Here is a 20,044-nt window from a genome sequence, read left to right as displayed (position 1 = left end):
GGCTTGGTCATTTTTCCTCAGCATGTTTCCATTTCCCCTATTACTGTTACTACAGGAGAAGCAACATTTACCTTCCACATATTTAAAAAGAAAAGTGAGAAGCCTGTGGCTGCTGCTGCTGTTATTCTTTCTTCTATTGTCTAACTTGCTAATAATAATACCTCCCACTATCTAAACACCTCTGCAAATGATGCTGAATTAATCCTTTCAGCTCCCTGTTGAGCTCATTAAATTTCATTATCATTGCTCCACAAGTGGAGGCACTAAAAGATGGAGTCAGCTCGAGGGGAAAACAAAACAGAACACAGAGCTCCAGACTCCCTCTGTTCTATGTGCTGGTGCCCAAGTCTCCCTTCCCCATACACAGTGATGTGACACCGGTGTCCTTCCCAGGTCACGCAGGGAATCTGGGTGTGAAAAACAGTGTCTATGTGTATGCTTAGCCACAAACCAGAGTATCTTCAAACCCTTTGACATTGGGATTTTTTTCTACCTCTCCCTAACAGAGCTATGGAGTTCGTGCTACCAGCCAGCAGTGCAGTGAGGCGGGTGACATCTGTGCCATTTGCCAAGCAGAATTCAGGGAACCTTTGATCCTTATATGCCAGGTAAGACCCCAAGCTTCCCACATCAGGCCCCCTGTTGGCATTCATTTGGTTAACTTCTGCAGCTGGGGAGGGGCACAGTTAGCCTGAGTACTTCTAAAATCATTTACTGGGTCCTGATCTAGGTCTTAGTGGATATTTATTGCCCTCTACCAGATAGCCAGTGATTCATGATAGCTGAGCCACTCTTTAGGGGCTGATCGTAGCTATTGAGATGGAAAAGGCCAGCCTTGTAGTCCAGGGACTGCCAGTTGGCAGTCCAGACCTTGGGTCTAGAATGCAAAACATTTTTATCTGACCCCTGGAGAGACTGGCTAGTCAATAGGCCGACCGAATTATGAGCAAGTGCTATGAGAGGGGCATAGATCCAGAATGAGCCTGACAGGGTGCATGAAGGCTGGTGCAGCACCATGTAATCCTGGTCTGGCCTCTGAACACCTGGCCAGGAATAAAAGTAGTTCTGCATATAGAAGTTGGGCACTGCTGCCAGTACATGAGAATTGTCCTGTTTCTCGTTTGGTAAACACTGGCAAAACCTAGAGCTTAAGAATGGCATGCTCTGAGTAATGCAGTAATCCTAATCTGGTGCTAGGAAAACCCTTCGAACACACCACGCTGCCATGGGTTCTGTTAATGTGTCAGAGGGCAGCTGAAGGTGTTGCCTTGTGGCAAGACTGGTGATGCTTCCCCAAGGTTTTCTCTTCAGTTGCTTGTAACTCAGTCAAGCTTTGTCTGCTGGGGTTGAAATTCAGCATCCTGGAGGCTGTTTCTGGCTGATGTGGGGGTGTGTGCAGGAAAACTTTAGGCAGAATGATTCAGCCATTTCTGGGAATGGAATTGATGGGATATATGCTCTCTTGTGATATCAAAATAAAGCTCAAGAGCCTTTTTTTGGAGAGCTTTAACACTCCCATGGTTTGTAGCAGGGTTATCAAATTAAAGCAAGTAGGTCACCTATGCATCAAAAGTGCCTCTTACTATTCCTGTGAAGAACTGTGCAGATGTTATCAAGATGAAGGCCCCGAGGAGCTGTCTTTGTATGTGCTTATCAGAGCTGAGATTTTGATGAGTAACATTTCTGCTGACTCGACATGTGTTGAGGAGGTCTCAGCTTCTTATGGCTTCTAATAATCTCTTCTTGCCCTATTCCTGCTCTTCCAGTCTGGGGATAGATGGGGTTGTGTGCTGGACAGTCGTCCCTCCTGGTCTCTGTTAGTACCCAAGGTAGGCTGGAGGGAGAATCCTGTTGTGGCTCAGTGTAGAAATGAGAGGAGAAGATAAGGAGTGAAAACTGATATTTATAGAGAAGGGGAAGTGGGGACTGCGAAGCTACTGACTAGGACTGGGTGATGTGAGCAGAAAAAAACAAATGCAGTAAGGAGTAGGGGGAAGAAAGGGGGTTGTTTGAGCTAAGTAAAGACTTGTAAAATAACCCAGGGAATTGAGGATGGAAACATGGTAGAGAAAACCCTCTCAACTACTTTGTTAGCCCAAACGTCGTAGGCCTTTTTAATGTTTCTTTCTATTGCTATATTAAGAAACAGAGTAATATATCATTAGCTTTGGCAAACTGATGTACTAGTAATGCTGGGATTTATTTTTCATATCATGCGAGTACTGCTAATCAGCTGCACTGTCCACCTAAACTTGAATCGTTACTTGCTCCCGTGGCTGTCCTATTGAGTGTGCACGCTTAGTGACAAGGACCTCCTGCCCTCATCGTGGTGATGCCCTTTTGTCTCCACAGCATGTGTTTTGTGAAGAATGCCTCTGCCTCTGGTTTGACAGGGAGAAGACCTGTCCTCTTTGTCGTTCTGTCACAGTAGAAACCTTGCGTTGCTGGAAAGATGGCACCACCTCTGCTCATTTCCAGGTGTATTAAAACCAATAGATACCAACAAATGGAATAACATGTGCAGAGAGAAGAAAAAGCTGGAAAATCTGGTGATTCCATGCCCCGATTTAGTTGCCTGTGGATTTGTTGTCTTAGTCTTTCTTCCAGCTCTCTTTCTCCAGGAGCAAACAGAACAACGATTGTTACTAGCCAGAAACTTTATCCTCAAAGGCAAGAAAGATGTGTTTTATTTTATGGCAAACTCCATGGCTAAGCTACAGCCAAGATTTTTTCTTGAACTTACATGGTTATAAACTGCCTGGGATTTTTCCTTTTTTTCTGTCCTTTTAGTATAGATTATATATTGCGTGTATAAGGCAAGCGTACTGTGAATTGCGTGTGTATAACCTGGTATACTGGAAAAAAGCTGTCCTCCTCTGGCTCAAACCACTGGTGAGATTTTTCACATTAAATGGCCCTAGCTTCACGGATCTGTAACTTCATAGAATTACACTGTTGCTGTTATAGTACCTTTGAGAACTCTTCCAAAACAGTGCTTCAGAACCACGCGTCCAAAGTTTATTTGGGGTTGGAGAAACACCATTTCCCAGCAGCCGTGTTTTTGCAATTGATTCCACAAATTGCACACGTTGTCATCTTAATAAAATCTCAAGGAAAGACCATGCTAGCAAAGCTGGAAATGACACTTGTTTTTCTTGGGAATGTTCTTCCTCTTTAATTTGCATGATCAGACTTTCTGATTTCCTAGCATATGGGGAGAACAGTGGGAGGCAGGGAGAGATTAAAGTCGAGTTTGATTTGTCTAGGTGAGAAGTTAAGGTCCTAACCAAGAGCATCTCACAAATTCAGGTGTCTCTGCAATATGCTCCTCAGCGCAGCCACTTGAGGCAAGGCTTACTGGCTTTAAAACCAGCACCGCTCAGCATCCAGAACCTGCCCGGGTCCAAAACCGGAAAAAATGTGCTCACGCAGCACTGAGCCCATACAGCACTGCTTATACCAGCGATGCTGGGGCATCAGGACCCAGGGCCCCCTGGAGAGGCTGGATTTAGTGAGATTTACTAGCTTGAGGGCAGCATTATACAGAAGCAGCTGCATTGCTTCAGGAGCCAGCCTGGTTTATCCACAAGCTGGATAATCCACCTGTGATGGTGGAGACTTGATTGCAACACCTCCGCTTCAGAAAAAGCTCTTTGAGGAGATACCTTGTATTGTTAACAGGAGAATTAACACACTTTATATTGCTGCAGTTTCCATCTCTGCTGAGGGTGCTGCAGTGGCACTTGCATGCAAATGGAGTTGCTGTTTGTTCGCTGGAGCTTTCTCTTTCACTAAACAACCTCTGCTTTTTGCTGCACGCCCAGAGAAAGTGCCTCATTAGGCAATTGTGGCATCTTCCATGCTCATTACTATGGAAATGGCCGTAAGGTTACAATCCCACTTGAGTGGATAATCAGGAAGAACTGTACCTGGGGGAAATGAGCCTATGAGTGTGTACTGACTGCCGCCTTCCCCTCCTGCTGTGAAACTCCACAGGGAAAAGAATTAAAGCAAACAGGAGCTAATGGTAACAGGATTAAGGCTCAACATTTCTTTGGAAATAATAGTTCAGTATGGCTAGAGGAGAAATTATGAGAGGCAGAGCCTGAGCAGGGAAGATAGTCCAAATCTGGCTTGAGAGATACAGGGAAGTAGAGGAGGAAAAGCTTTACTTTCCAAAACAAAGTGATTTGATTCTTGTGAAATGGATCCCGTGAAAGTGGAGAACGAAGTCAAGGAATCCAGTGGCTATCTCCAATGGGAATAGCCTTTTTGGGATGGGGGAAGAGAGGTCAGTAAGGCAGGAAGCAAGGTTTTCAGTGGGCATAAAAATGTTGTTCTGTACGATAGTCTGGTATATTCACCAGGAAAAGGGAAAACTACCGCTTCTGTGGGCAGGCAATTTATGAAAGGTTTCAGCATCAGTTTTCAGTGCAATGCCAATTAATTAAAGGGTTGGTGGTATCTGCTTTCAAGATGTTTGAAAAGCCACTTTTAATTCTGATTTTTTTCTAAATGCTCCTGGAAAATGTATTTGGAGAAGCGTATGAAAAGGTCAAGATGAGCCTAGCACTACAGATAGCATTTGCTACGCTCTTTCAAAATTACTCATTTTTACTTGGTGACAAGGAAGGAAGGCAATCAAAGGGAAAGCACGGGGAATATTTGTTGCCATTCTTATAGGCCTTCTTTTTCTTTACTTTTTTTTTCTTTATTGACTGATCTTTCCCAGTTGTCAGTGTAAGATAGAGGGGACTACCATCATCACATACTTGAAACGCTTTGCTACAGCCCAAGGACTCAGAAAGATCACACAGTAAGACTTCATACCAGCACACAGTGGAAGAATTGCCACGTACCTCGGATGGTTTTGGTACCTGTGTAAGAACCCCTGCACCAGTATCATCATATTCTAAAGAACTTCTAATGATTAATTTTTCTTTTGCTTCATCTCAGTCATCCCTTCTTGATTCCTATTATAAGGCAGCATTCAGATCCCTGTACAGAAGGCTGGCTCCTCTGGTGATGTGCTTCAGTGATATCCGACCCCTGTGTGCAGGTAACCCATTGCAATTCTCCTTTGTCTCAACAGAAGGCCAGGAAAGTTGTTGGTTGAGTAACCTTTGAGACAGAGGGCTTCTGTTGCTATTCGGATACCTCAGGGACAACATGCAGCACTGTCACCTGTATGTGAGACCTTCATTATGGAAGAGCCTGTGTCTGAGAGGACGTGGGTGCCTGAGGCTCGGTGGGCCATCCAGTGCTCCACTTCTCTGTTAAAATTAATTAGTGCTAAATAGAAGGTGAAATTTGATGCTGTGGATATTTATTCTACTGGAAGCATAACAAAGATCATCTTAATTCCTGCAAGATAAAGAATTTACTACAGGCCGCTATTCTATAGCTGTTAAATTAAAACAACATCCTTCAGTCCCTATTCTTCTGGCCCAGATGCTGTGGCAGAAACAGCTCTGTGCTGTCAGCAGTCTGTCAAACCCTCCCTCCTCGGGTCTGTTACAGTGATGGTTTTGTGAGGCAGGACGATTCTACCCTCTCCTAGAACATGACATTTGGACCAGAAAACATACAGGGGAAACTTCCATTCTAATGACAACTGATGAGAAACTTCTGTTGATTTCCATAGGGAAGCAGTTAGGGTTGCGGAAAGAAATTATTCTCTCAAATTTCAGAGAGGAAATAAAAACTGGAGCCTTTTTTCGCCATTGAACAGTTGTTTTTCTTTTTTTTAATAAAGTCATTATAAATATGTACAAAGAGTCTCAGCATATGAAATTCCTTTTACAAAAGAGAGAAGCCACATCCAACCATAAACAGGAGCCTTCAGGAACTCATATCAGCAGTGAGCATATGCTTTGCTCTTGCTTTGGTGAGGGTGGAAACTTGCACAGTGACTCTGCAAGAGTTTACATCCAAACAGTACTGAATCAGCAATGTGCAAGGAATTGCATATTCACTGCATTTCACCTGCTTTATTCTGTTAGCAGTGCATCTGGGAGCAGACTGGAAAATCTGCAAATGTCCTAAGGACTAAAGATGACGGGAAGATTTTTGCTTGCAATAAACTGTGGTCTTCAAATTGATTGGAAAGGTTATGCTGCGAATGCCCGTGAGAACTAAATCCCATTGTAGTTGGTTTTGCTCTCTACTTAGGTGGCATCTGTAACTAATAATGGATGTAACTAATAATGGCAGTTCAATACCCAGATGCTTTCAGTGAATATTTATCAAGCTCCACAGTCACTTTCTGTAAATATTAAAAAACTTGTGAAATTCAAGTACTCAAGTATTTGTGCAGAGTGAACACTGAAGAAGTCTGATCGGAGTTACATGAAAATTCACTCTTGTATTCAAATAAATATTGTCAGGAAAAAATATTCACTTGTTTGGTATTTTGTAGATTTAAATTTATCTTGCGGATGGGGAATGGAAATTCCACGGCTTTGACTGGAACAGTCAGCTTTTTCCTGAAACTGGTAAGGGCAGAGCTGCAGTTTGGAAGACCTGAGTTTGGGAGTGCGTTTGGGAGATCCTTGTCAGGCAGATGGTGCGTGATTCAAGCCAGTAGGCTTGGCAGAGGAAGAAGCACAGAAGTGTCTAACACTGGGGACAGGGATGTTTACCTGTGCTGTGAGCAGAGACAGCCTTTTGAATGAAAAGGGCTTGCACGTTCAGGCCAGGCCAGAATTAGAAGACCAAGGCAGGAGCAGCAGGCGAGGATTCCTCTCCGTTCAGACTAGCCAATATACTAGTGTTTTCCTAAGGAAGATCAAGTCCTGTGTTATTCAGACTTTTGGATTTTGAATTAACATGGCCAGTGTCTCCTAACCTTTTGTACCAAGAGAGACGAACAAGCCTAGCTCAGCAGACAGCAAGCAGTGCCTTGCAGAGTGTTTTATGAGAATGAGGCTAATTTGGAAGCTTGGATTCAAAATCAAATTTGCTCTAAGCAAATTTGCCCTAAGAAAAGTTGTGAAGATACCATTCACCTGTTGTGGAGGTAGAATATAGCCAGGATGTTTTGACATGGACAAAAAATGTGGGTCCAGGATTTAATTTGGAGCCACAGGTAGTTCGTTATATATATCTCAGACTTCTGTCAAGATCATGGACAGACGTTTTAAAACCATTTGTAGGATAATTAAATATTAAGGTAGATGTACTGTTCTGTCCTTATCATGAACCATTTTGTACACGGTAGTGCAGTTCTTAGAAGGGAAAGATCTCCTTCAGTTTTGCTTCCCCATTCTCCGTTGCCCTGGGCCAAAGTGAGATTCTCCTCTGCCTGCTGAATGAGGACTGCGGTGGTAGCAGTATTTAACCAAACTGTTTCGTCTTACGAGGCCGCAGGGAGAAGTGCCTGATTCCGAGGTGCACGTGGACATAGAAACTGCACCGGTTTAGCCAAATCTGTTTGTAATGAGTTTCATTAGAAGGTACTGCTTCTGCTTTTGCAGCGGAGGTAAGACCCTTATAATTTTAGCAAGATATAGAAACAAAGCAAATTCACAAATCAGATTAAACTGATTTAACAAGTGTTTCTGATTTAAGTAAATTGCTTTAGTAATGAGCTTAGCTAAATTAGTGTAATTTCTGCATGCCTACATGCTCTAAAACAGAAGCATGATGGGTTTCTCATTCCTCATCACTGACAACTCATTGATTTTGGTGATTTGCTGTATGTTTTTATTGGGTGATGCCTCTCCTGGGCACATGAAAGTGTCTGACACAGGAGGCATTGCTGTTCCTGTACAACACAGGAGGGAGAACTGGTCCCATTCTGTATTTTTTTACCTACTGAAAATCATTCTAAGAGAGAAGAGGAAGGAATCTGGAATGAGCTAAATTCTGTCCTGGGTGTAACCCAGCTGTCTGCAACCAACAGCGGTGCTATCCTAGAATTAATTTGGCCAAAGGACTTATTTTAACAGGCAGGGGGAGAGAAGCTAATTAGTAGTCCACACTAGACTGCTTTTTTAACTTGAAATATGAAGTTCCAATATGTGATGGAAGCTATCTTGGTGGAGTGCTGCTTTAAAAATTAATAAAGACTTTCCTCACAGCCACATTATGCAGCGTTCTATATAGACTATGATCTCATAACCTCCTCCTCTGGCTTGCACACGCACCGTCTGCTGAAACCTAAGATGAGGTCTTTTTTTTTTTCATTTAGAGAGCACTCCCCGGTCTTCACGGAGGCGCAACTGTGAAGCTAATCAAAATCAATGACTTCTTGGCTGCTGTAAAAAAAAAACCAAACCAGGAGCAAGAGAGAGGAACTGTGCTGGTTTCCTACCCAGTAGTACGGTACAGGACCCCCCACCATCTCACACAGCTGTTGCAATACAGTAAGAACAGCACTAGGGGAGTATACAGCATGCTTTCTTTTCCAATACAAACATCAACCAGGGTTAAATCGGATATTTTAAAAAGGATAAAAACACCCCTTGTCAAAAAATGGAGGCATTCAAGAATAGCAATTGTACCAGAAAATGTAAGGCTTTGACAAATACATACCCTCTAGTAAGTAATTTGATTTATGTACAGTGAATGCTGGCTATAAAGTGCTGGTAAGCTGTTTCTCTAGCAAAGCTTGCTTGACCCAGCAACTAATAGATGAAAGTCTCCAAAACATAACCCTCGGTTCACACTAAACCACCAATTTAGAGCTACAAAAGTTAAGCAAATCAGGATTAGAGCAGGATTTGGGGTACTGGACCTGCTCTTGTTTACACTTGGGAAGCACCATAGGTTTGGTGGTTGTTTCATGAGAATAACAGGCAGCATGTGTCTTCGAACATTTTTGCTGAATGTTGGGAACCACCAAGAGGAGATTGCTCCCCTGGGAGTTCTGGGGGGCTGGGGTTTTTACAGAAAAGCCTGTCCGCAGTGGGGCAGGACTGAGGGAGATTATCCAATTGCTTTGCTACTGAGGTTGATGACTGATTCGAGGGGCTTTCCCACAGTGAGGACACTATGGTAAGGACAGAACTTTTTTTCCTTTCCCGTTGCTGTGCTGTTTCAGGGGAATTGCCTCTTTGGGAAAAAATGCCACAAGAAGCCTCAGGGCTGCAGACCCAACTAGCCGGCATGGCAGGATAAGCAATGGCAGTGCAAACTGTACGCACAGAAGCTGCAAGGGAAAATGGAATAATGCATACTCCGGGTGAGAAGTTCGTTCAACATTCAGAACTCAGGAGCTAATAGTTGTTAAAGGTGAGGAATATGTGGGAGAGCCCTCTCTCTTGCACTGAGAAACGTAAGCCAGCTCCTACGCCGGATGGGTTGTCACAAGGCTGCCTCTGCGTATGTGGGGTGCACGTACGGGGTGAGGGAAGACTGTGTAGGGGTGGAGGGAAGACCTCCGGCAGGCTGTGTGTCCTGTATAGCAAAGTGATGCATCTAGTCTTCCTGATCAATTATTTTCTCTCCAAATATGACTTGTGCAACATCGTACACACAATTTCACTTCCCCGTTTGAGTGATTTGCAGAAAGTATTTTTAAGACTATGCCCGATCCAGCAGTCACTAATGCAGCACTTGCAACACTGCTGAAATCAGCTGAGGCTCCTCCTTTTGCCAGAAGAATTCTTACTCATTTCAGTAGGAGACTGAGCCAGGAAGGAGTACAGGATGCCGAGTATGACTGAGCATCAGGCCACCAATGGTAGGACAATGTTATATCGGTCCCTGTGGTTCTGAAGCCATCTAAACTCTATCAACAGACAAACTACGCTTAGCTACATGATCCCTCCCGACACCGCACATAATATAAAGCAGGGCAAGGTTACTCATTAGGAACAATTTGCTCTTTCAGCATAGCCCTTTCTGCTGTTTGTGAAGTGACTTGGATCAGTAATACCCATGGATATGTGTGCACAGGCCCAAAACACATCGGTGAATATCTGATAAAGGGAGAATTTAGCTTTTAGATTGCTTAGAAACATTCCTCCTGCAGTAGTGAAAAATGCAAGGTTTGACTGGGACACAGTGACCACTCAGCTTGTTCCTTGGCTGGGCGAGGGTTAGGAAGTATTTTTAAAAGACGAGGAGCCAAACTTCCTTTGGAAATTGGGTTAACATTCCTTTATGCCTTTGAAAATTCCCCCCTGCCATGAGAGGGACAATCTTCTGGTGCAAATATCTGAAGCTGGGAAAAATGTTTCTAAAAAACTGTGCATAATAATTACTGTAAATAGCATCTGGAAGGTATCCTGAATCTGACAGGTAGTTTTGGCTGCAAGAAAAAAAGCACTCAGTACTAGACTGAAAAAAGCCCTTTGACTTTTAAGGACAAGTTCTCCTGTTATCCCCTACTCTATCGGTTCGTCTACATATAGTTCTCTTCCCTGGTTCATGGGATTTGAGACTGCTTAAATCACCATCCAGGAGAATACCCAGCTCCGGGGCTGTAGGAGATTCTGCACTAGCAGACTTTGACATGTACACTGCAGTGAAAAGAGCTGGCGTGTCTTTGCCACCTCAGTGAATGCTGCTTCCCAAGCTCCGTAACCGTCAAAAGAAAAATAACTGCCCCAAAGAAAATTAGTTGTATAAACTTCTGGGCTAGATTATTTGTTTTGTCTTAATTTCTGCAGAGATTGAAAGAAAGAAAAAAATAGCACCTTCTCAACAAGTATTATTTTTTGCTATCTTGTGTATAAATATTAATAACCAAAATAGATTTCTCCTTGTCCCATGTTTCAGAACATCCTCTTGGGGAAACTGTAGCACCACAGAGAGGCAGTTTAGCCCCAGACAAATATTAAACATAGCACCAGAGAAACTAAAGTCGTAAGAAAAGCTTATCTCACCTGGTGCTATAGCGCTTAATATATACATACACAACTGTCTGTTGTCCAAGCTGCTAAGCACCTGTTCCCCCACCACCACGGCTAGGACATGCCCATTTTGCAGCAAGTTTGGTCTCTCAAGATATTACTTAACTCTGGACGTATAGATTATTTTTCATCCTGCTGCACTGAAAGGAACGTTTATGTTGCCATAAACAAGGTGCAGTGGAGAAAATGCTAGCATTACAGCAAGGACATCACTAATCTTTTGACTCAGACTGCAGGAGCACGAATGCTCAGACCACCATCATCTACAAGGAATGTTGCTTACGTTCTCAACAAGGCATGCACGTTTTAACGTATGCATACAGGAGGGTTTACATTCTTCTATATATAAGCATGTATGTGTCTCTGTTTTGCTGCTGGGCCCTTGAACAGCTCCTTCCGTGCAAATCCTTCTTCACGTTGCCCAAAGCACTTCCAACATCTTCCACTTCTTTCTTTATCTCCACTCTTCACAGCTGCTGCTCAGGCTCTGGATTCCCTGTCGGAAAAGGGGAAACAATTTTCTCCAAGGGCACAGGGTTTTCTCCAGCCTAAGAAAGCAAAAGAATTGTGTTTGGTTTTAATTATATTGATGCATTGGTTACAATAAAAGCTTCTTTTAAATTTATGCTTGAACCCTCCTGCTAAATTTATTGACAAGAAGAGGTATATAATTTATGGGGATGCTGGTTTTGTGGTTCAACACAAGAGATTACGCCTTTATCCCTGTGCTACTGCAGGATTTCTGGTGAGCTCTCATTTTGCAAGGCTCATTCTTTGGGGTGCTCCATCTTCATTTACATCACGTTAACAAAAATGTTAACTTTCAGGGAAGCCATTAATTTTGTTACAGGTAGGCAATGGGGTGCACTGAGTATCACGGGAGACTGGAAGAACTCACTCATTCCTGGTTCTGCCACTGATTAGATTTGTGGCCTTGGGCAAACCACTTCTTTCAGTTGCTGCTGTAAAATGAGGGCAGTAATGACTTATTTGCCTCATAGGTGGGCTGCAAGCCTTAATTAATAAAGTGCTCAGAGAAAGGCACCTATCTAAGTGCAAATTAGCAGGAGAGGTGCCCAAGGGGCATCTACTATGAAATTCCCATTTCCCGCATTTATACCTAGGTTTGTTGATACCGGCACTTGCTGGGGTAGATCCCATCGTTCAGACTGTGTTGTCTAGCATGCAGAGACTGTGACAATGAGTGATCTTATAAAAACTTCAGTGGAGAAATCTCTGCTGGCCTTCTGGATGAGGTGATTTCACCCGGGTGGGAGAAAGGAGGGGGGAGTAGCTGACTATGCAACTGCATCAGCTATGAAGTCAGAGTGTAATTAGGGCTGGCAAACAGCTTTGGAGCAGATTCTGATGGGCATTACTCTGATGTAAACCCAGAATCACTTCCCTTCCTTCTGTAGTACTACCCTGTTTATGCCAGCAGGAAGGTTATCACGATTCAGTGGCACTGCCTCCGAGATGAACTGAAACCTCCACTGCGAGGAAAGTGGGCAAATTCTGGTGCTGCGATGGATCCTGAGTGACCTAGAACGTCTCTGGTTCAGCCTCAGAAGATGTAACCATATCTGCTTTATCCCGGTTACTGTCGGCTGCTCAAGCTGCTGCTGCGCGCAGGATGTGGCAATTACAACCCCTCCCTCCCTCTGTTTACAGTCTTGCTTTCTAGTTTTGAGGAATCTGAAGCAACAGTAAAAATAGCTTGAAGGACTAAAGCCAGAATGAATCATCTAGACTTGAAGCACATTTTCATTTGTCTTGCTGTGATCAAGGCTACCAGCTAGCCACACAGTTTCTGTGGCTTCTGTATCTGCATGCACACAGACTTTCACATACACTCCCACTCTCTGGAAGTACTGGAGGTATTTGAAAAGGTTTTTTGCAGAGCTACTTAGTTTTTTTGGCAGAAGGTAAATAGGAAAGGTGTTCACTACTTGAGAAAGTATGGGCATGATAATACTGGCTACACAAAACCAGCCAGCAGAGCACAGACCGTCAATAAAGAGCTGTCAACAAGTAGCCCAGAGGTTGAAATGCATCGCCGTTCAGCCTCCTGGCCTGCATGCATGGGAGACAGCCCTTCCTGCAGCCCTGCGCTCCCACACCGGCCTCCCGGGACCTCAGCCTGCACTTGCACAACCGCACACGCAGGTCTAGGCCAATGCTGAGCACAGACAGCCAGCACCACGGCTTGCTCTAGACTTGTGAAACGGCACAAGGAGGAGATTCTGGGCACCTGCGTTTCCCACACAAGATATCTTTATAGAGAGGTCTTCATAATTAACCACATCGGCACTGCTGGGATGGGAAAGCAGGGCGCAACCTGAGCTGCGTGGGGGTACTGAGAAACAGGGCTGGCGATACAGAGGAAGAGCCTGTGATGCAGTTGCTTACACTCAAAGTGGTGAGGTATTCACTCAAGTTACACTGGAATCAAGGCTTCAGGAGCTGATTAAAGGATTTCCTCCAAAGCAGAAACATTTAGTCCTTATTTATTATTTCTCCTGTCGTAGCACTTCCAATTGCCAGCTGCAAACCCTTGTCCTACTGTGCCATCTACGGCCTGCAACATCATCCTTGGTGTCATTATATTTTACAAACTGTCTCTCTGTGTCACTTAACGTATTGAAAATCTATAAAAACCTGTAAAAGTTGATAAATCCTAGAACGTCTTGAACTCCGAGTGATAAATCTGCTCTGGGGCAGGCAAAGAGTTCAGCACAACGCTTATGCACCTCACAAGCCCTATTCTAAGAGCTTAAATGGCTCTTAAGTTTTGCATCAGCCTCGTGCTGGCCTTCTGCATAAAGGTGAATTTCATGGAAAGAATAAAAGAGAACCCCAGAATCCTGGCCTTCAGCCCATCTTTCAATAAAACAATTTTGAATATCTTAGGCTGTGTTAAAGCCATTTCTGGGTGCATATTGGCTGCATTGCCAGTATCTGACTCATTAATGGAATATACTTTGAGCCAAATTCTGATCTCATTTACAGCACTGTAAATCCAGGGCAACCCAATTGACTTCAGTGGAGTTACTCCAAATTTCCCACAATAGGCACTCAGCAGATAGATCAAAATTTGGGACTTCAGGTCTGAAAAAGGCTGAGGAAAGCCAAACAACATCCCATTTGCAATACTGGGGTGGATAGTAAGTTGGAAAGACTGCCAGCATATCCGCTCTGCAGAACTGCTGAAAAATTGTTTCTTTACATGTCATTTGTATAGTGTTGAAACTTTTGGGGAGGATTGTCCACTCCTAGCAAAATTTTTCATTTACTTATAAAAAAAAGGAATTCTAGCTGACTTCCTATATGAAAAATGCGGTGTCTGTTGAAATCTGTGGATCGAAGTGATAAAGAAAAAAATCACTTGCTTTGAAATTTTTAATGGGAACCAATATTCCCTTTGGTGACGTAGCCCTCTCTTCCTGGTCATTTAGGGAGAGGCAGATTCTGCTCAGAAAGTTGCTCTTATTCATTGCACCTATTAAGCAATAAGCTTGGGAGACAACAAATCACGTTGGCTGGTATTTGCAAGACCATCTCAGCCAGCCTCGACACATCCCATTGCTTTTGACAGATACACGCATCTCAACTTCTGAATTACTTTGAACTCTCCAGCCTTAAATCCTACAGTTTTATCACACAGCTTGCTAAGCTGGTGTTTACCAAAAACAAGCAAGCTGCTCTTCTCTGGGATGCTGAGTCGGATGGGCATGAAATGACACGGGTAGGGGGTCTCTAGTCTCATCTCAGCATTTCTTTGACTAATCTTTATTCAGAGACAGGACGCAAAGCCATGCTTGGGTACCACCTGCATAAAGCCATAGGAGAATCTGAGCTCATGTCCCCTAAAGCAGTTGGCAAAAGGAGTTCTGCTCACGGCTAATGTGTCAGCATGTAACTTCTTGATTTAAATGGATTACACAGGCAATTCAGTTGGCACATGTTCCACTCCTAATGAACAAAATAACAGTTATTGATATATTTAAAGAAAAAAAATATTCAAGGGCTTGGATTGCTACAGGAAAGCTTGAGGCAGGGACAAAACGAGGCACTCTTGCTTCCTTCCTCACGCAGCAGCAGGTTAATGAGAAAACAAGGGCTGGGCATGAGCCCTGTCAAATTCCCAAGCAGCCTGCATCCATGTACACTCACACTTCATTAGCATCTCTGTGGGAGATGGAAGGGTAACTTGGAAGACCAAAAAACAATTAGGAGGGGGTTTGAGAGTTAAGACAAAAGCGTAGAACTACTAGGGAAGAACTCGGAAGAATGGTGTGTCAGGGACATCTTAGCACAGGAAGATCAAGGAACCCAGACGGGGTAAAGAAATATGTTGGGGCTCCAATCTTTCCACACAGAAGTGGCCTGCTTGGCCATAGTCCATTTGCGGAAAGAGGCATTGCTGGACTGCTGTTTATTTCTGAAAACTCTGCTGCTTGTTTATCATGAAAGTTAATGTTGAAGGTTTTCCTTGTGCAACTCAACTGTCAAGCTGGGGCAAGTGGGGGCCTTTGGCATTTTTGAGTAGGATGCTTGCGACTAGGAAGAGCAGGCTCCTTCTTGCTTAGTTATCCAGGAGGATAAACAACAGCGCTTACCTTTTTGTGTCAGGGATGCATACGGGGTGCAACACGCTGAATGTCTGTCCTCGTGCAAAACTGCAGCTCACTGCTGAGCTAGTCGGCTTAGTCCTGCGCTAGCTGTACTGCCTCTGGTCCTTAATTTTCTTTGCACTCCTGCACAGCTCAGTGTGACATCTCCAGAAAGCTTATCAACCCAATTTTAATACAGATAATTAACTGCACTGAGACTTTGGACAGAGTGGCTCTGCATGAACCTCGCAGCAAACAGTGGGGGGAATTACTGGCAACACAGTGGGCATAGAACCAGGCTGGTGAAGCTGGCAGGGACAAGCAGGGTTTGATTTTAATACACCGCCACTTCTGAACTAATAGAGCGAAATACAAGTGACATTGTATGCCAAACTGGCACATGACAACTATACTTCATGCCCTGGCTGGATATTTCAAGGTGATGTCAGATTATATATTATAAAACTGCCATTTGCAAAGCATTCATCCCCAAATCCCAAGCATGGTCCACAGATACAAGAAGCTGGCCACAGACAGCGGCCCTAATCCTGCTTTCACTGGCATCACATGGGGGCTTTGAGAGCAGGAGAAGTTCCCTGGTACACAGGATTATTCCCTGAGCTGCACTGTTGTGTAAAGCCACAAGGACCCAAGGGAACAACTACCAACCTTCTTCCTCAGAAACAGTACGTACACTCACGGCAGCCAATGCAAAACACTATTACCACTTGAAAAAGCAGGAGGGGAACTCAAGTAGTAAGCCAAGCTGAAACTGGCCTTTAGCTTCTCTCTTCCTTCTGCAACCACTGGATTACAAGACAAATGCTGACTTTGCAGCACATTACAAGTTACTCTCCTCTTATGAGCTGTTCCATGAAAACCCAAGATCACAAGTGCTCAGAGCCTGGACTTTCCATCTCGTTGCAGAACAATATTATCACTGCAGAGTGTCTCTGAGGACAGCAGAAAAACACATCATTTGTTCAGAAATACTCCGCTGAGTTAATAAAACACTGCTGTCTTACCACATCTCTCAGTCTAGCCCAGCTCACTGCGCTATCACTTGGGCTGAGATACTGCAGATAATCAGATACCTCAACTGGTGTGAGCAAATTACTCTTCAGGAAGAATATAAAAGATTCTTAATGGCAAAAATAACCCAGAAACTGAGGTGTAGCTGATATATTTAATTATTCTGGGGTTGCATTGTATTTTCATCTGCAGCTTGGTCACTTGTGCCTTAGAAGCTTGCCAGAGTTGGACAGGTCAGTCCGCTGTGCATAGGGGCAACCAGGAGACTGCTACTAGCTTGTTATTCTCCCACATCTGGCCTCTTTATCCCTGAAACTGCTTCACATCACACGCAAGGATCTTCTTTTCAGAGACTTACATTTGTATTTGTGTCCACGAAGCCCCAAAGCATTTGGAGGCAGCTCAGCACGTCCTGTCTGCAGCAGCCTTTGAAGCTGTGAGGAAGGTCTGTGCATGCTGAAGGAGCTCGCCTCAGTTGTGTTGAGTACAATGCTTTGCTTTTCTATAGCGTCTTTATGAAAGCAATTTATAAGCAACTGGTTATTATTGGACCTGAAGTGCAGAAAGCCAGATGGAGGTGAGGGCTCCACAGAGTCAACAGCAGAAGAGATTGGGGAAAAAAAAAATATCTGCCTAACCAAAGCTATGCAAAACTTCACAAAAACTAAAAAATCCAAACAGCTTTGGCCTCGTGAGATTGCCAAGAAGTCTGGGCTGAGTGTGTGCACGGATCCACGGGGCCAGCGAACAGGCTGTCTCTGCCAGCCCTTCTCACCTACCACCTTCTCTACATGGCATAAAGTCCCAGACTGGGCAGGGAGGAATTTCCCTGGGCTTGTTAGAAAGAAAAGGACACTTGAGACACTCAATAAGGGAGATCACTGCAGTCCCTCTTGGATTTCAACCTTTTTTGAGCTCAGAGAGGTGAGCAAGTCAGACGGGTGGGTTTGCTTCCAAACACTAGAATCAAATTTGCCACAAACTGATGGGAAAGGAAAGAAGATCTCTAAGTTCTGCTCCTGACGACAGTCCCACGTCTCTAACCCCTGCCCCACGCCACTGACACTCTCCAAGGGCTTTGCTGGGCACAGCTCTGCAGACACCATCCTGGATGATTCTATAGAAATTGAGGCTTTGATTCATCAAAAAACCTAGTTTTGTTCTGGTTTTGTTTTCAAGAAAGCTTTACAAAGATAACCAGCTGAACCTGCTGACAGACACAGCAGTTGTGGCTCAGACAGACAGACGACAACAATGCCCCCCATACACCAGGGCATACACACACGCGCGCAGTGCAAACACACACACCTGCTGGAAAACCTTACTTTTAAACTCTCTCGAAAACCATACTTTTTCCCACACTGTACATATGTATCTAACTGTACTTCATGCACCTAAAAAGCATGCAAGACATTTTGCAATATAAGACCTGATTCCTGACAGCCAAGGTCTGGCCCAAGCGTTGCAAACAGCCCAGTTAAGCTGAACTTGTGGGAGGTCAGCCCAGTACTGGTGGCATTTTTCAAACACTTTATTTTAAGCTCTTGTCTAAACCCTATCTGAGGTGTTGGGATATAAGTGCACGCTGAAAGTTCTGACATACACTTAGGGTCTTTCCTGAACGGAGACAGACATTGGGGGACATTCACAGATATAATTTAAAGCACCCAAAATAGGAGCCCTTGCTCCTCACGGCCGTGGGGAGAAATCCATGTCCCAAAGAGCACTTCAGAGCATGCAAAATCCCTGAGGTGACCCAACATATGCTCAGTATCCCCGCGTGCTCCCAGGGCTGAGGGTGCAAAGCTGTCCCCACCAGCCCAGGAGGTGTCACCAGGATGACAACGAGTGTTACAGGACCAGGTATGTCCCATTTCCCTGCTACTATTTTGCTCGGTGGCTCTGGAGCACAGTGGGGGCTCTAGGAACCAGCAGTAACTGGGCTTGGATGCTTTTCCCTGGCTGGTGGCTTGCGACCCCCCTTGGGGAAAGCCTCTGGCACTGGGCAAGACATTATCCAAAACACAGTGCCAAGCACAGCCAGCCAAAGTGCCAGGCTGCCCTGCTGGATGGTCCTGTGGGGACATCCCACCACCCAGGGACCTTAGTGATGGGTGTCCCACAGCACACATGGGTCTAAAGCCCACCGGGGGAGGGCAGGACACAGGGGAAGTTCCTCCAGTCACAAGAGGGCTGGAGGCTTGGCAGGCATGGGTGTGCAGGGCAAGCATCCTCCATCTCCCAGGGCCGGCGGTCAGGGCGACACGGGACCTGCTCCAATTCCCCCGAGCTGCCCTCCGCTGCTGCCACTGGCCCACTGGGGCCACAGGCTCACTGAGTACAGGCATGGAGCTGAAACTGCCCCATGAGAGCATAGATGACCCGGGTGGAGGGGAGGCACAGGGCTGGAAGCCGTGAAAGTTTGGGGAAGGGGAAAGGGGTCGTTTGAAGAGTCCTGGGAAAGGAGGAGAAGAGAAGGAGGGGAGAGGGAGAGGAGAGAAGAGAGAAGAGAGAAGAGAGAAGAGAGAAGAGAGAAGAGAGAGGAGAGGAGAGGAGAGGAGAGGAGAGGATAGGAGAGGAGAGGAGAGGAGAGGAGAGGAGAGGAGAGGAGAGGAGAGGAGAGGTCGGTGTGATGTTAGCGCCGGTACCCGCAGCCCGGGGCTCCGTGCGCTGCCGCGGCCGCGATCAGCCGCTGCAGCCCGGCGCGCCGGTGGGTACCGCGGACAGCGCGCTCCGCCGGCCCGGGCCCCCCCTGCCGGCCCCGGCCCCTACCGAGCCGCGCCCCCGGGACGGACCCTGCCGGGACGGACCCTGCCGCGCCGGACCACCCCATGCCGGGCCGGGCCGCAGCGTACCGGGCCGCGGGGTACCGTGCTGTACCGACGCCGGCCCTGTCGAGCCGCCCCGGGCGGCACCGTAGCCTGCCGCGCCCGGCCGCGCCGCGCCGCGCCGTGCCGTGCCGTGCCGTCCCGTGCCGAGCCCCGCCGGCCGCCCAGCCGCCCCCGTCCCCCTCCCCGCCGCCGCCTGGCCCCCGCCCCGTCCCCCGGCGCGGTGCCGACCTGTTGCGCGTCCCGCCTGCTCCCCGCTCCGGCCAGCGCCCCTCTCGCCTAGAGGCTCCTCCTGCGGATCAGCCAGGCCAGCGCGGCCGCGGGCGTGAGGGCGCACAGCAGGCACACCACGGCGGCCAGGCGGCGGCCGGCCGAGGGGCCGCGGCCCCGCGCCTTGCGCCGCGCCGCCCGCTGCTCCAGCTCATCGCCCAGGCGGCGCAGGCGGGCGGCGACCAGGCGGGCGGCGGCCGAGGGCCGGGCGGCGCGGCCGGGGCTGCAGGGGCAGGGCGCGGGGGGGCCGCCGTGCAGCGCGCAGGGGCACATGGCTGCGCCGCCGCTCGCCGCCGAGTGCCGCGGCGTGTGCGGGCGGGCGGGCCGGGGCGGCGGCGGGCGGGGGACGGGGGTTACATCATCCCCGCGGGGCGCGCTCGGCCGCGGGGAGCGGGCGGGGGACGGGGACAGCGGGGAGCGGGGGAGCGTGAGGTGGGGGGCC

At 46.6% G+C, this 20,044-nt stretch overlaps 2 protein-coding genes across 9 annotated transcripts in view; one reads left to right on the top strand and one right to left on the bottom strand.

The window, feature by feature from the left end:
• The window catches only part of RNFT2 (ring finger protein, transmembrane 2), a 34,715-nt gene extending 28,364 nt beyond the window's left edge, over positions 1-6,351 (top strand). For 5 of the 7 annotated variants that reach the window (XM_072880437.1, XM_072880436.1, XM_072880433.1 and 2 more), the window contains 2 exons: positions 507-608; positions 2,353-2,635. In XM_072880437.1, coding sequence (XP_072736538.1) covers positions 507-608; positions 2,353-2,487 — 237 coding nt within the window. In that variant the 3' untranslated portion in view covers positions 2,488-2,635. Of the gene's footprint in view, positions 1-506; positions 609-2,352 lie in introns of all 7 variants that reach the window. The other 2 variants (XM_072880435.1, XM_072880438.1) reach the window with 2 other exon arrangements.
• A 14-nt stretch (positions 6,352-6,365) lies between these two features.
• Positions 6,366-19,875, bottom strand: HRK (harakiri, BCL2 interacting protein). 2 transcript variants are annotated; one of them, XM_072880442.1, is made up of 2 exons: positions 19,564-19,875; positions 6,366-11,407 (listed from the first exon to the last, which is right to left on the bottom strand). In XM_072880442.1, the coding sequence occupies exon 1, from the start codon at positions 19,873-19,875 to the stop codon at positions 19,612-19,614; it is 264 nt and encodes an 87-aa protein (XP_072736543.1). In that variant the 3' UTR covers positions 6,366-11,407; positions 19,564-19,611. The 2 variants fall into 2 exon arrangements, with proteins under 2 accessions (XP_072736543.1, XP_072736544.1); XM_072880443.1 differs by having other exon boundaries at positions 6,366-11,355.
• Positions 19,876-20,044: the final 169 nt, after the last annotated feature.

Source organism: Ciconia boyciana, chromosome 15 (genome assembly GCF_034638445.1).
Source record: "Ciconia boyciana chromosome 15, ASM3463844v1, whole genome shotgun sequence".
Lineage (NCBI taxonomy): Eukaryota > Metazoa > Chordata > Aves > Ciconiiformes > Ciconiidae > Ciconia > Ciconia boyciana.
The sequence above is the reverse complement of the archived record's forward strand: the minus strand, read 5'-3'. Positions and strand labels throughout refer to the sequence as shown.

Coding starts and splice junctions, on each gene's coding strand:
- HRK (XM_072880442.1), bottom strand. CDS start 19,875: ATGTGCCCCTGCGCGCTGCACGGCGGCCCCCCCGCGCCCTGCCCCTGC.